Source organism: Schistocerca gregaria, chromosome 7 (assembly GCF_023897955.1).
Source record: "Schistocerca gregaria isolate iqSchGreg1 chromosome 7, iqSchGreg1.2, whole genome shotgun sequence".
Lineage (NCBI taxonomy): Eukaryota > Metazoa > Arthropoda > Insecta > Orthoptera > Acrididae > Schistocerca > Schistocerca gregaria.
Genome location: NC_064926.1, coordinates 215,330,175 through 215,344,100, shown reverse-complemented (window position 1 = coordinate 215,344,100; position 13,926 = coordinate 215,330,175). Strand labels below are relative to the sequence as shown.

Below are 13,926 nucleotides of genomic sequence, written 5' to 3'. Positions count from 1 at the left end.
ATTGCCTCTAGGGGTTCAGGGTTGTTTCTTATGAGTAAAACAACAGTTCGTCCATGCTTGTTTATTGTGTGCATGTTAGAAACCTTGTCAGTTTCAATTGGGAGTAAAACCTTCAATAGGGATTTTTTTATTGCACTAGATCTTTGAAACACATTGAAATTTCAGTAATTTGATCAATATATTTACTAGCATGCACATTTGATGTTTAAATTTCATGTTGTTAGGACGAACCTTAGGTACCATTAGTTATAGTTCCTCTTCGTATTCACTACACCTGATACTAAATTTGTTTTACAGGCTAGGGCAACTGGTTTACAAAGTTGTGTTATGGTTATTCGCATTCTTCGTGATCTGTGCCAAAGGGTCCCTACGTGGGCGCCCCTACATAGCTGGGTAATAATTTCTATACTATTATTTGAAGCTGAGATTTGTGTGTTTTTATGTGACATGATGAACTTTGTTTCCTAATCGTCATTTAAAATGAATAAGTGCGTCACTTTCATTTGACAGGCAATGGAATTGTTAGTTGAAAAGGTGATAAGTTCAGCAGGACAACCACTAAGTCCTGGAGATGCACTACGCCGTATTATGGAGGCTTTGGCATCCGGTATTCTGCTTCCGGGTGGTCCTGGGCTGATGGACCCTTGTGAGAAAGATCCCTCTGATGCAGCAGGAAATATGTTGCCACAGCAAAGAGAAGACATCACAGCATCAGCGCAGGTTGGTACTTTGAGTAATTTGAGAGCAGAATTTTTGCGTAATTCCTAATAAGCAGAAATTATTGTATGTGTTCTATACGGTGAATTTCTTATTATTGAGAATTTATTAATTTGATGTGTTAGGAAAATAAAGGTTGCACAAATGTAATGACATATTGGTGCACGTGATGCTCTGGTGCCTTGTAAACTGTGGGCAGTAGTTGTTTGGTAAGACACACATTGTGTGATGCAATGTTGGAATCAGTCAGGGATTCTATAATTTTTATGATAAAGAAACCTTAGCTAAACTTCAAAAGTGTTTTTTCCTTCTCCCATTCACACACTTTAACTTGGTGGTTTTAGATAGCAGATTTTGAACTACGGTTGCATCAGAATACTGACAGAGGTTGGGCCAGAACTGCTTTGTTTGAAACTGCCAACCTCAGCGAACAATGACGCAGTGGCCTGTTCTGAGTGCTTTGTGATGCTTGTGGTTTCCGTTTCTCATTTTGAAATGAGTGGAGAGGCAATGACAGAGTTCAATTATAATATTTGCAATGCCAGACTGGATCAGCAATCTCTGTAACCACGTCAGTTCTGCTTCCACAGAACCCTGGTGTAAACCAGCTCCCTGTGATAGGTGGCAAGGAGGGGGCAGGGTTTGCTTGCTTCCACCACTCTTCTCACAGCTGGCTGCTTCATTCTAGTTCACATTTGCAGCTGTCCACCAGATTATACTGTTCCTCTGCACTCTAGCAACCCAGAAAACAGAGTCTGTAAGCATGCTTTGACCATGCCCAAAGACTTCCCCTAATGAGTGAATTATGTCTCACTTAAGCCAAGTACCTTGTTGGTCCTATCTGTAGTGTTGTGAACTATGAGTCGCATGGGTTCAAATGGCCACAAAAGGTCAAAATAAAATTCCGTATACTGTGTGGTTGTTGAATTGGATGGGGGGAAAGATTGTACACACTTTAAACCAGAGGCAGGGTAAATGTTACTGCTTCTCAACAGAAACTATCATTTGCTGTAAGTAGCCAGTAGAAGAAAACCGAAACTGTGGGGGGGGGGGGGGGGAGAATTGTCAAGAATCTCACCAATAACCACTTTAACAGTTGTTTTCAAAGCACTAAGTGTTAGTCTTCTGACATACAGTGTGACAACCTTTTAAATTTATATGTAGAATCATTTTTAAGAAAAAAATAGTTGTGGATTATGGCAAAAATAGGTAAGTCAGGTTCTGCTGACCATTCCCATTGACTTCGTTTGTATGGCTGGTATAACAAGTTTTTGACTTCGTCTCAACTACTTAAGTGTTTGTAATGGTAAAGGACAGGGATTTTTGCCTCTGATTAACCTGATATCAGAAGTAGGTATGGGTAATAACACTCCGAAAGTACTGAAGCCAGCCATTAGTGAGAAGTTGTAGTAAATGCTCTACTTGTTAAATGTGGATAAAATTGTGATGTTTGTTTCAGCACGCATTGCGCCTGATTGCTTTCCGGCAAATCCACAAAGTTCTTGGAATGGATCCACTGCCTCCACCTAAATTTACAAGAGGTAGATTCAACCGCAAAAGAAGGCGTGATGATAGCAGTGGAGAAGGCAATGGTTCTGAAGGTGAATGTGATATCTGTTGCTATTCTTTCAGTTAGCTGTAAGAAAAACTTCATTTGTATTTGTCATGATGTCCATCAGGGGAGGGAGTGATGCCAAATACATGAAATAAATTTCCATATTGATACAAGACTTAATTGTGTGGGCAAAATAAACTACTAAGGAACTTGTTTCTACAATCTTCCAAACTTGCTTTCTCTAGGTAGCTTTTAACATATGTATTTACTCAAACTTCAGTTACATCTGAAAGTAATTTTATACTGATGCTCAGGTGTATAAAATTTGGTGTTCTCTATCTTCAGCTGGCGATGGGAAGAAGGACAAGAAAGAAGAGGGTGCGGAAGGTGACATGAAGATGGATGTCGTTGTGAAAACAGAGGTTCAGAAGTGAACCCATCAATTTTGTTCCAATTTATTTTGTTTTTGTACAGTTGTTAGCGATGATCACCATCATGTTTTGCAATTTTCAGCACCGTAAGATGTTTTTTTGTCTCCAGCATGTGTACACTAAAAGTATTTTAAAATGGCTGTAAGAAGAACCATCAGCTGCATTATTGTAGAAGGCATGTCCAAATTGTCAGCTTTTCACTACAAAGTAGACATGAAAAGGGACAGAAATTTTCTGTTTATATGTTTCTTGTGGAGTGTGTTCATCAATGTTAACACAGTGAACTGTCATAGGTGATCAGTTATTGTTGAGTGTTAAAATGTTAGATTAAATGTTTGCCATTCCCTCTGAGTAGAATATTCTCCTACTCCACAAAGAGCAGTGAAAAAATTTCCCTCGCAGTATTTTTATTTTCTTGATGCTTGTGTCTCCCAGGGTTAACGTTGTATTATAACCTTGCAGAGATGTGTGTCTGTTGGTGATACTTGTACCATATGTTTCTTTGTGTCTTTAAGTGTGTGTTTATTTTTGGATGTTTCACTTTAGTGAAATAAAGTAATGAAACAGTAAAATGTGTTGTTCTAAGTCTTTGCAGACCTGAGTAAGCAAGCCACTGTCTTGTGACCCTTGTTGAATTGTTTGGTAATAAAAAAGGTATTTATTAATGGAATTTCAACAAGTATTCTATTATGACTACATTTAAAGGAAAGTTGGTGAAACAAATGTTTAAAATTGAAGCTTGAAAAGTATTTGCTTCCTCTGCAACACAGTGGTGCAAGCATTTTTTTAATTTTTTTCCTCGTTCGCATGAAGTCCATCTTTGAGTGGTGGTTCAGTGCTCATCATACTTCTGTTGGTATCTAGGGCTTCACCTCTTGACAGTGGTTGCAGACAGTTGTTTGCCATAGTAAGTTGTTATCTTAGTCTTCCATTTACAACTTTTTGGTTCCTTATCTTTAAAAAGAGATAATTGCTATATAAATAATAAATGGAAAATCTTATGTGAAACAAATACTAACAAAGAGGGGCTGGCCAGTACTTAGCTTAGTACAGCTGATAGATACACAAAAAACAACCGAAAATTTAAGTTCCTAGCTTTCGGAATAAATGTTCCTTCATCAGGGAGGGGAGAGGGGAAAGAAAGTGGATTTAGTTACCTAGAACCCAGGTTATGAAGGAAAAGGAAAACGGAGGGTAGCAAGGATGGAGGCATGGTTGTCAGAGGGAAGCCAAAGATATTCTACTGTAGGTACTGTGCCAGCTTCAAACCAAAGAGGATGCATACAGAAGTAAAGAGGTGTATAGTATAAAGATGTAGGATGAAAAGATGCATGAATGGCTAAAGGGAAAGAGGAGAAGACTGAAAAGTGAATGGGAGTGAGGTTGTTTAACGTAGGTTCAGTCCAGGGGGATGAAAGGATGTGCTGGAGTGCAAGTTCCCATCTCCGCAGTTCAGAGGGACTGGTGTTGGGTGGGAGAAGCCAAATGGCACATACGGTGTAGCAGTTTCCTAGGTCCCTAGAATTATGCTGGAGGGCATGCTCTGCTACTGGGTATTGGACATCTAGGCGGACAGTTCGTCTGTGTCCATTCATGCGCTCAGCCAGTTTAGTTGTCATACCAATGTAAAAGGCTGTGCAGTGCAGGCATGTCAGCTGATCAATGACGTGTGGTTTCACACGTGGCCCTGCCTTGAATTGTGTATGTTTTACCAGTAGCGGGGCTGGAGTAGGTGGTTGAAGGGGAATGCATGGGGCAGGTTTTTCAGCGGGGTGGGTTACATGGGTAGGAACTCATGCCATGACCGCATTTTGACACGGCGAGCCTTGGCTCTCGCGATTCGAAAGGTTGAGAGATTGTCTGCTGTCCGGCAGCGTTTAAACCGTCGAAGAGCCGCACGCCTATCCCAGATGGCTAAATGGCACTCTTCTGTCCATTAAGGGACAGGTCGCCTCTGAAGAGGGCCGAAAGACGTTGGTATGGGTAAATCAGCAGCGAGATGTGATCCACTCATTCCTGGACACTGTCACGGTTTTCAAACACAGCCAACTGGCCGAACAGTGTCCAGTTATCCCTGCCAATCATCCACGTTGGTGGCTTCAGTTCCAGCAACACACCAAGTAGTTCAAGGCGGATCAATAAGCGGTCGCCGGAATGAAGGTCGTCATTGACCTCCCAGTGAAAAGAGTCGGTGAGGGCTGGAGAGCAGACAGGTCAATGGCCGAGAATGACCCAGTAGCACCACAGAAACGAGTTTGAGTACCAGCATTTAGGAGGCACAGCTCTCGAGATGTCAGGAGGCTCTCCAAAACCAGGCCCTGATGGCATGTAGACGTTGAGCCTCACAAGACATGGTGGGCATTGAAGTCTCCCTGGAGGGGAAATGGTTGGGGGAGTTGCGTTATAAGATATGTGAGAGCCTCAGAGTTTACTGTATCCAGTGGAGTTAAATAAAGAGAACAAACTGTAAGATGCTGACATGCAGAAATTTCGAGTGCACCTTCTTGTAGGTTGGTATCCAGGGGAAGAGCGGAGGAGTTGTGCACATTATTGACAAACACAACAACCCCTCCTTTGGATCTTTCCCCAGTCAGGTCAACCTTGCGATATAGGGTATGGCCCCATAGTGCAGGGGCATCAGATACTTTGAAATGTTTCCTGCAAACACGAGCACAGAGGGCGTTGCTGTGCTAGGAGTTAACAATCCCTCCATGTGCGTACTGGATCCATTCATGTTCCCCTGTATAATGGGAGCCATCTATCAGGGATGTAGTGCTTTCATCCTTACTTTCTGACAGGGAGGGGAGCCCACAGTGGAATGGAGGCTCAGGTTTGGAGCGAGATGGTTGTCCCAATCCGACATCAAGCTCAATAGCCTCTAAAGAGAAATCGACTGAGATGTCAGAGAGGTCGATGTTGACATTGTTAGGCCGTCTTCTGCCCTATTCCAGCAGTGTTGACCTTTATAGTTTTAAGCTCCTGTATCTTCAGTTTTCCAGATACACGCTGCAGTCCCGACTCCAGAAGGGGTGAGGTCCACTTCAGTGGAGACGAACAATGGACACTGTCATGGGCTAACTTACCACAGTTGCCACAATTATCTTCTCAATGACACCCAAGAGGAATATGCCTAAAGTGCTGGCATTTGAAACATTACAGTGGGTTGGGTGCATAAAGCCTCACACTTAATCGAAGGAAACCAGCCTTAATATGCTAAGGGAGTTTCATGCCATTAAACATTAGGATAAAGGAGTTGGACTTAACAAGAACCCCATCCACCCTCTTCATGATATTTTGCACATCAACTATTCCTGCTGGAGCCCACTCATCTTCCATTTCCTCTGGGAGTGTCCACCAGATCCCTGCACGTCAAAACACATCTGCTGTAATTCAAGGTGGTGTGCAGCTCAATTTCAACGGCATATTCCCCAAGGGATTGTGTGCTCTGTAGATCCTTAGCTTGTCGGGAACTAGTGGTTTCCGCCAACAGCGTCCCATTACGTAATTGCTTAACAAATTTCAAACTCCCAGCAATGCCTTTGAGTCCTTTTTGAATATAGGCAGGTGCCCTCTTTCCTTTTAACGATTAAAAACAAATTCTGTCAGCATGTGTTTTGTTACTAGTCATGATACCCTGAGATCTCGCTCCCGAGTCAGTTGGACTGGCTACACGTGCCCTCTTGTTGGATTGGGTGTTGGTACCCACCAGTGGCCCACCCTTAGTGCTGAGAGGAGACAAAGAAGATTTCGAAGGATCTATCTTGGTCCCACGAGCTGCTAGGGAACCCTAGACAGAGCCCCGTGTTCCTAGGTAGACCTTATATAACTGAGGTGCGGCAGGTTCTTCAGAGGTTGCCTGCTCATGACTGTTTCACCTCAGCAGCCATGCATCTCATCAGCGTAGCACACCTAGAAATTGAGGTTTTTTTCTAATAGAGGTTTATTCCATCCTCGTGATCCTGGCAGTCAAGCCAAGATCCCCATTCCCTGAGACACAACGTTCCACCCCTGTGCCACATTGTGGTTGCTGAAGCATAGCTAGCTTATGGTGACGGGGGACTGTAGCGCTTACCAGTCCCCAGCTCAGGAGCCTCGGAGTCACCTGAGCCCCTGGGGACTATATCTTCTGGAAAACGAAAACCAAATGTTAAGACCTGAAACGAATTTATTTGCACAGTCAAATTTGACATCTGGAAGACAGCTGTTTCAGTTTGATTTAGTCAGCACAATCACTATTTCTCTTCAATTAAATAGTGTGTTTCAAAAAGGACTTCACGACTTCAAAAATTCATATAAATTTATTGAAAGAAGACATAGAGCTGTGTATAGTGTTATTTTGTAGGGAAACAAGTTTTTTACCTTAAACTAAAGATGTACATGGCTTCTGCTGGTCGTCCTGAACACATTCCATCAGAAGTCAATTTCTTCCCAAACTCGTGTAACATTGCAGGTGTAACTTGTTCAGTGGCAGCTTAAATTCTTGCTCTAAGTTCAGGTAGAGAAGCCAGCACAGGAGGTACAAACACAATATTCTTGATGAACTCCCAAAAAAAAGTGTTAGCTCTGCTCTGTGGAACGTGGGGGTGTGACGTATAGATTTTCGCTGCCTACAGTGTCACACAAATTTGTATTTTAAAAGGGGAGCACTTCAGACTATTTCTATGGGTTTGCCCCCTCATATTTCTTCCACATGTCACAAAATTGTCGTCTGATGTAGTACAAACTGAAAAAATAAATTCCTTTTAAAGTACAGTTTCGTATGTAATTAATATTCAAAACCTTACACCTGTGTCACAGAACAAATTCTACATCGGGAATACCTTACACAAGTTTAAGGGAAGAAATGCTTCCGATAATTATTACAGTATTTAAAGAACAGAATATGGACAGGCTGAAATAAACAAACAGTACATGAGACTACGTTAATCAATTTAACTGTAAAAAGCTAAGGAGCATATTAACAGAATGAGAAATATGCAAAAGTGAAATGCCAAAATGAGCACTTACAAATTTGGAGTAAATCAAAACAATCAGAATGGCTGAAAGAGAGCACAATAACATGAGCTAACAACGAATAAAAGCTAAGCAAATAAGAGAATAAGCAAGAATGAGATGCTTACAAAGTGAGAACTGGCCGAACTCCGTCGGCACTTATACACGGTTGCGCTCGTGGCGGCACCTCGCGGCCCGTGCGCAACACGCGCGCCTGCGACCGCACTGCACTCTTAGCGCTCGCGGCGGCCCGTACGCAAGTTGTTCGATTGCTGTAGCAGGTCTACCCTTAATCTATGATGTTACAGGGGCCATGCAATTGGCAGTTGGCTCATCACGGCCAATCCATTGACCTGGAAAGCAGTGCCATGTCTTATTAAGCACCCTGTTACTACAAAACATTTACGCCACTCATAGCTTGTAGGCCTACTAGGACGATCTTTAGCGTACTTGGGACAGAAATTACGCAGAACTGTTGTCGCTGACTTTGATTCTTCAAACCGTAACAAGCAGCTAGCACACTCAGGTCCAGTGAAGGCAGCCATCTTTAACGTAACTGCCGCTAGCGCTCCTTACTGTGCGATTTGGCACTAGCAAGCTACGTGAGACAAAACTTGTTGTATTTCCCTAGAAATTGACTCTACACTCACCTCTGTAGGTACTATGTAGTAATGTATATGAATTTTCTAAATTGTAGAGTCGTTTGTGAAACACCCTGTATTATAAGTAGGTAGCTACAGGCCCAGTCTAGTATTTCCTCTCCCCATTCACTGAGAAAAAAGTAACTCTGTCCATGTTAGTTGAAAATGTTTAATAACAAGGCGTAACCTGACAGCCGAATCACATTTAAAAATGGTTGAGCATTTATATGGTAGTGAAGTCGATTATGAAAGTGAAAAACAAGCAGCTAGAACCGATTTTCCAGAATCTATTTGGAGTGATTACATGACAAATCAGAAGTGGTAATGGGAAATCGGTTTAGGAAATCCGGTTATGGGAACACCATGTAAACATACAACACATTGACATGCATCACATCCTCTGAAAGATGAAAACCGAATTTCGGAATCTAAGTTTTTACTGTAGTGTTTAAAGTGGATTTACTAACCCAATTATACAGTGTGGTCCACTGATCGTGACGGGGCCAAATATCTCACGAAATAAGTGTCAAACGAAAAAACTACAAAGAACGAAACTTGTCTCGCTTGAAGGGGGAAACCAGATGGCGCTATGGCTGGCCTGCTAGATGGCGCTGCCATAGGTCAAACGGATATCAACTGCGTTTTTTAAACAGGAAATCACATTTATTATTAGATATTTGTGTAGTACGTGAAGAAATATGAATGTTTTAGTTGGACCACGTTTCTCGCTTTGTGATAGATGGCGCTGTAATAGTCACAAACATATGGCTCACAATTTTAGACGAACAGTTGGTAACAAGTAGATTTTTAAAATTAAAATACAGAACTTAGGTACGTTTGAACATTTTATTTCAGTTGTTCCAATGTCATACATGTACCTTTGTGAACTTATCATTTCTGAGAACGCATGCTGTTACAGCGTGATTAACTGTAAACACCACATTAATGCAATAAATGCTCAAAATGATGTCCGTCAACCTCACTGCATTTGGCAATATGTCTAACGACATTCCTCTGAGTAGTTCGCCTTCCGTAATGTTCGCACATGCATTGACAATGCGCTGACGCATGTTGTCAGGAGTTGTCGGTGGATCACGATAGCAAATATCCTTTTTGTTTCTCCACAGAAAGAAATCAGGCGACATCAGATCCGTTGAGCATGTGGGCAATGGTATGGTGCTTCGACGTCCAATCCACCCGTCATTCAGTACCGCTTCAACCACACGCGAGCTATGTGCCGGACATCCATCATGTTGGAAGTACATCGCCATTCTGTCATGTAGTGAAACATCTTGTAGTAACATCGGTAGTACATTTCGTAGGAAATCAGCATACATTGCACCATTTAGATTGCCATCGATAAAATGGGAGGCCAGTTATCCTTCCCACAATAATGCTGCACCATACATTAACCCGCCAAGGTCGCTGAATCATCCCGTAATTTCTCTTGCGCCCAGTGGCAGAACTGTACACGACGTTCAAAGTCGTCGCCATGCAATTCCTGGTGCCTAGAAATACGGTACAGGTGCAATCGATGTTGATGTAGCATTCTCAACACCGACGTTTTTGAGATTCCCGATTCTCGCGCAGTTCGTCTGTTACTGAAGTGCGGATTAGCCAAAAAATGGTTCAAATGACTCTGAGCACTATGGGACTTAACATCTATGGTCATCAGTCCCCTAGAACTTAGAACTACTTAAACCTAACTAACCTAAGGACATCACACAACACCCAGCCATCACGAGGCAGAGAAAATCCCTGACCCCGCCGGGAATCGAACCCGGGAACCCGGGCGTGGGAAGCGAGAACGCTACCGCACGACCACGAGCTGCAGACACAGGTAATGTAACACGAAGCAAATACCGTCCGCACTGGCGGAATTTTGCGTGATACCATGTTCTTATACGTTGGTGACTATTATAGCGCCATCTATCACAAAGCGAAAACAGTGGTCCAACTAAATCATTCATATTTCTTTACGTACTACACGAATGTGTAATAAAAATGGGGGATAAAACACAGTTGATATCCGTTTGACCTGTGGCAGCGCCATCTAGCGGGCCAACCATAGCGCCATCCGGTTTCCCCCTTCAAGCTAGACGAGTTTCGTTCCATATAATTTTTTCGTTTGATGCTTATTTCGTGAGATATTTGGCCCAGTCACTATCAATGGCGTCTTGAGAATAGTTGTTCCAGTTCCTGTTTTAGCTAGCACAATCGCTGTTTCTCTTCACTCAAATATTAGAGGTAGCCAGTTTCATGCTCATTCTCGTATTTCTGCTTCTTCTTCACAGTACAATAAGTCATCCTGTTCATATAAGCCGAATATTTTCAAAACAAGCTGTTACTTGGCAATCGAAGCACGTTTCAAAACTGGTTGTGCATTACGTGGGAGCGAAAATGGGTTGTGGAAATGCCAAATAGGCGGCTATAAACTTATTCCTAGCATCGATTTTGGAATGTTTACACGACCAACCAGAAACGGCATTGTGAAATCAGTTTAAAAATCCGGTTTTGGGAGCCGTACGCAAACATAGTGATAGACAATAGGTGCTTGACTATGCCATAGTCATGTAATACAGGAAAGGCTCAGATGTTGGCTATGCTACAATTCAGTCGTTGCTTGTGAATTCGTTTTGCAATCCAGATAATGGTTATACACCATAACTAGCTGTAATTTTCTAGGTCTTCAAACGATAGTTACAACCAGTTCTATGGGAATCTAGCAAAACACTGATTGCGTATGCAAAATATAGCTATGCCACACACCTAACGTACAGATTATGTAGTCACGATCTTAGCCGACCGATGATACTAGGAGAGAGTCATGCATTAAGATCCAATATGAGTCAAAATTAACAAAACGTGGAATATAAAAACAATAATTTTGAAAGTAAAACATAATTAACAATAAAACTGTAGAGATGTTGAAAGATGTAACTAGCTGTGGAGGTAATGTCAGTAGAAAACTAGCTGCATTAGTAGAAAATTTGCTTCTGAATTTTCAATAGTAACTGTGGATGGGGGGGGGGGGGGGGGGGTCAATAAGAAACGTCATCCAATTGATTTTGTGCAACATTGTGCAAAGCGGTTACTGCATCGATGATTTCAGCTGTAAATAAAAATATTAAAAAAGGTTGGAAGATTTTTCTGTTTAGCAAAAGTGACAAAAAGCAGATTACAGAGTACCTGACGGCTCAACACAAAAGTTTTCTCTCAAGTACAGATAGTGTTGAGGATCAGTGGACAAAGTTCAAAACCATACTACAACATGCGTTAGATGAGTATGTGCCAAGCAAGATCGTAAGAGATGGAAAAGAGTCACCGTGGTACAACAACCGAGTTAGAAAACTGCTGCGGAAGCAAAGGGAACTTCACAGCAAACATAAACATAGCCAAAGCCTTGTAGACAAAGAAAAATTACGCGAAGCGAAATGTAGTGTGAGGAGGGCTATGAGAGAGGCGTTCAATGAATTCGAAAGTGAAGTTCTATGTACTGACTTGGCAGAAAATCATAAGTAATTTTGGTCTTATGTCAAAGCGGTAGATGGATCAAAACAAAATGTCCAGACACTCTGTGACCAAAATGGTACTGAAACAGAGGATGACAGACTAAAGGCGGAAATACTAAATGTCTTTTTCCAAAGCTGTTTCACAGAGGAAGACTGCACTGTAGTTCCTTCTCTAGATTGTCGCACAGATGACAAAATGGTAGATATCGAAATAGACGACAGAGGGATAGAGAAACGATTAAAATCGCTCAAAAGAGGAAAGGCCGCTGGACCTGATGGGATACCAGTTCGATTTTACACAGAGTACGCGGAAGAACTTGCCCCCCTTCTTGCAGCGGTGTACCGTAGGTCTCTAGAAGAGCGTAGTGTTCCAAAGGATTGGAAAAGGGCACAGGTCATGCCCGTTTTCAAGAAGGGACGTCGAACAGATGTGCAGAACTATAGATCTATATCTCTAACGTCGATCAGTTGTAGAATTTTGGAACACGTATTATTTTCGGGTATAATGACTTTTCTGGAGACTAGAGATCTACTCTGTAGGAATCAGCATGGGTTTCGAAAAAGACGGTCGTGTGAAACCCAGCTCGCGCTATTCGTCCACGAGACTCAGAGGGCCATAGACACGGGTTCACAGGTAGATGCCGTGTTTCTTGACTTCCGCAAGGCGTTCGATACAGTTCCCCACAGTCGTTTAATGAATAAAGTAAGAGCATATGGACTATCAGACCAATTGGGTGACTGTATTGAAGAGTTCCTAGATAACAGAACGCAGCATGTCATTCTCAATGGAGAGAAGTCTTCCGAAGTAAGAGTGATTTCAGGTGTGCCGCAGGGGAGTGTCATAGGACCGTTGCTATTCACAATATACATAAATGACCTTGTGGATGACATCGGAAGTTCACTGAGGCTTTTTGCAGATGATGCTGTGGTGTATCGAGAGGTTGTAACAATGGAAAATTATACTGAAATGCAAGAGGATCTGCAGCGAATTGACGCATGGTGCAGGGAATAGCAATTGAATCTCAATGTAGGCAACTGTCATGTGCTGCGAATACATAGAAACAAAGATCCCTTATCATTTAGCTACAAAATAGCAGGTCAGCAACTGAAAGCAGTTAATTCCATAAATTATTTGGGAGTAGGCATTAGGAGTGATTTAAAATGGAATGATCATATAAAGTTGATCGTCGGTAAAGCAGATGCCAGACAGATTCATTGGAAGAATCCTAAGGAAACGCAATATTTCTCTGCCTCGTGATGACTGGGTGTTGTGTGATGTCCTTAGGTTAGTTAGGTTTAAGTAGTTCTAAGTTCTAGCGGGCTGATGACCATAGATGTTAAACCCCATAGCGCTCAGAGCCATTTGAACCATTTTGAAACGCAATCTGAAAACAAAGGAAGTAGGTTACAGTACGCTTGTTCGCCCACTGCTTGAATACTGCTCAGCAGTGTGGGATCCGTGCCAGATAGGGTTGATAGAAGAGATAGAGAAGATCCAATGGAGAGCAGCGCGCTTCGTTACAGGATCATTTAGTAATCGCGAAAGCGTTACGGAGATGATTGATAAACTCCAGTGGAAGATTCTGCAGGAGAGACGCTCAGTAGCTCGGTACGGGGCTTCTGTTAAAGTTTCGAGAACATACCTTCACCGAAGAGTGAAGCAGTATATTGCTCCCTCCTACGTATATCTAGCGAAGAGACCATGAGGATAAAATCACAGAGATTAGAGCCCACACAGAAGCATACCGACAGTCCTTCTTTCCACAAACAATACGAGACTGGAATAGAAGGGAGAACCAACAGAGGTACTCAAGGTACCCTCCGCCACACACCGTCCGGTGGCTTGCGGAGTATGGATGTAGATATAGATGTAGATGTCATGATAATTTTTGTCACTGCTATGACCCATTTGCTTATAAAACAGTTTTTAGAAAAGTTTTTGTATCTGGAAGCACATTCTTAAGCTAACAAGTGTAATAATACAGACATGCCTTATTGTCATTTTGAAAAAAAAAAGCGGTTTGAATAAATTTTTTGTAAGTATCTTAAATCGACCATGTTATAGAGAAGGGAATGGT

The 13,926-nt window shown here is 42.2% G+C and overlaps 1 protein-coding gene across 3 annotated transcripts in view; it reads left to right on the top strand.

The window, feature by feature from the left end:
- The window catches only part of LOC126281322 (zinc finger RNA-binding protein), a 38,689-nt gene extending 35,414 nt beyond the window's left edge, over positions 1-3,275 (top strand). For 2 of the 3 annotated variants that reach the window (XM_049980172.1, XM_049980171.1), the window contains exons 16-19: positions 298-393; positions 511-720; positions 2,177-2,318; positions 2,618-3,275. In XM_049980172.1, the coding sequence (XP_049836129.1) occupies positions 298-393; positions 511-720; positions 2,177-2,318; positions 2,618-2,706 (537 nt within the window). In that variant the 3' untranslated portion in view covers positions 2,707-3,275. Of the gene's footprint in view, positions 1-297; positions 394-510; positions 721-2,176; positions 2,319-2,617 lie in introns of those variants that run through there. The other variant, XM_049980173.1, reaches the window with a different exon arrangement.
- Positions 3,276-13,926: the final 10,651 nt, after the last annotated feature.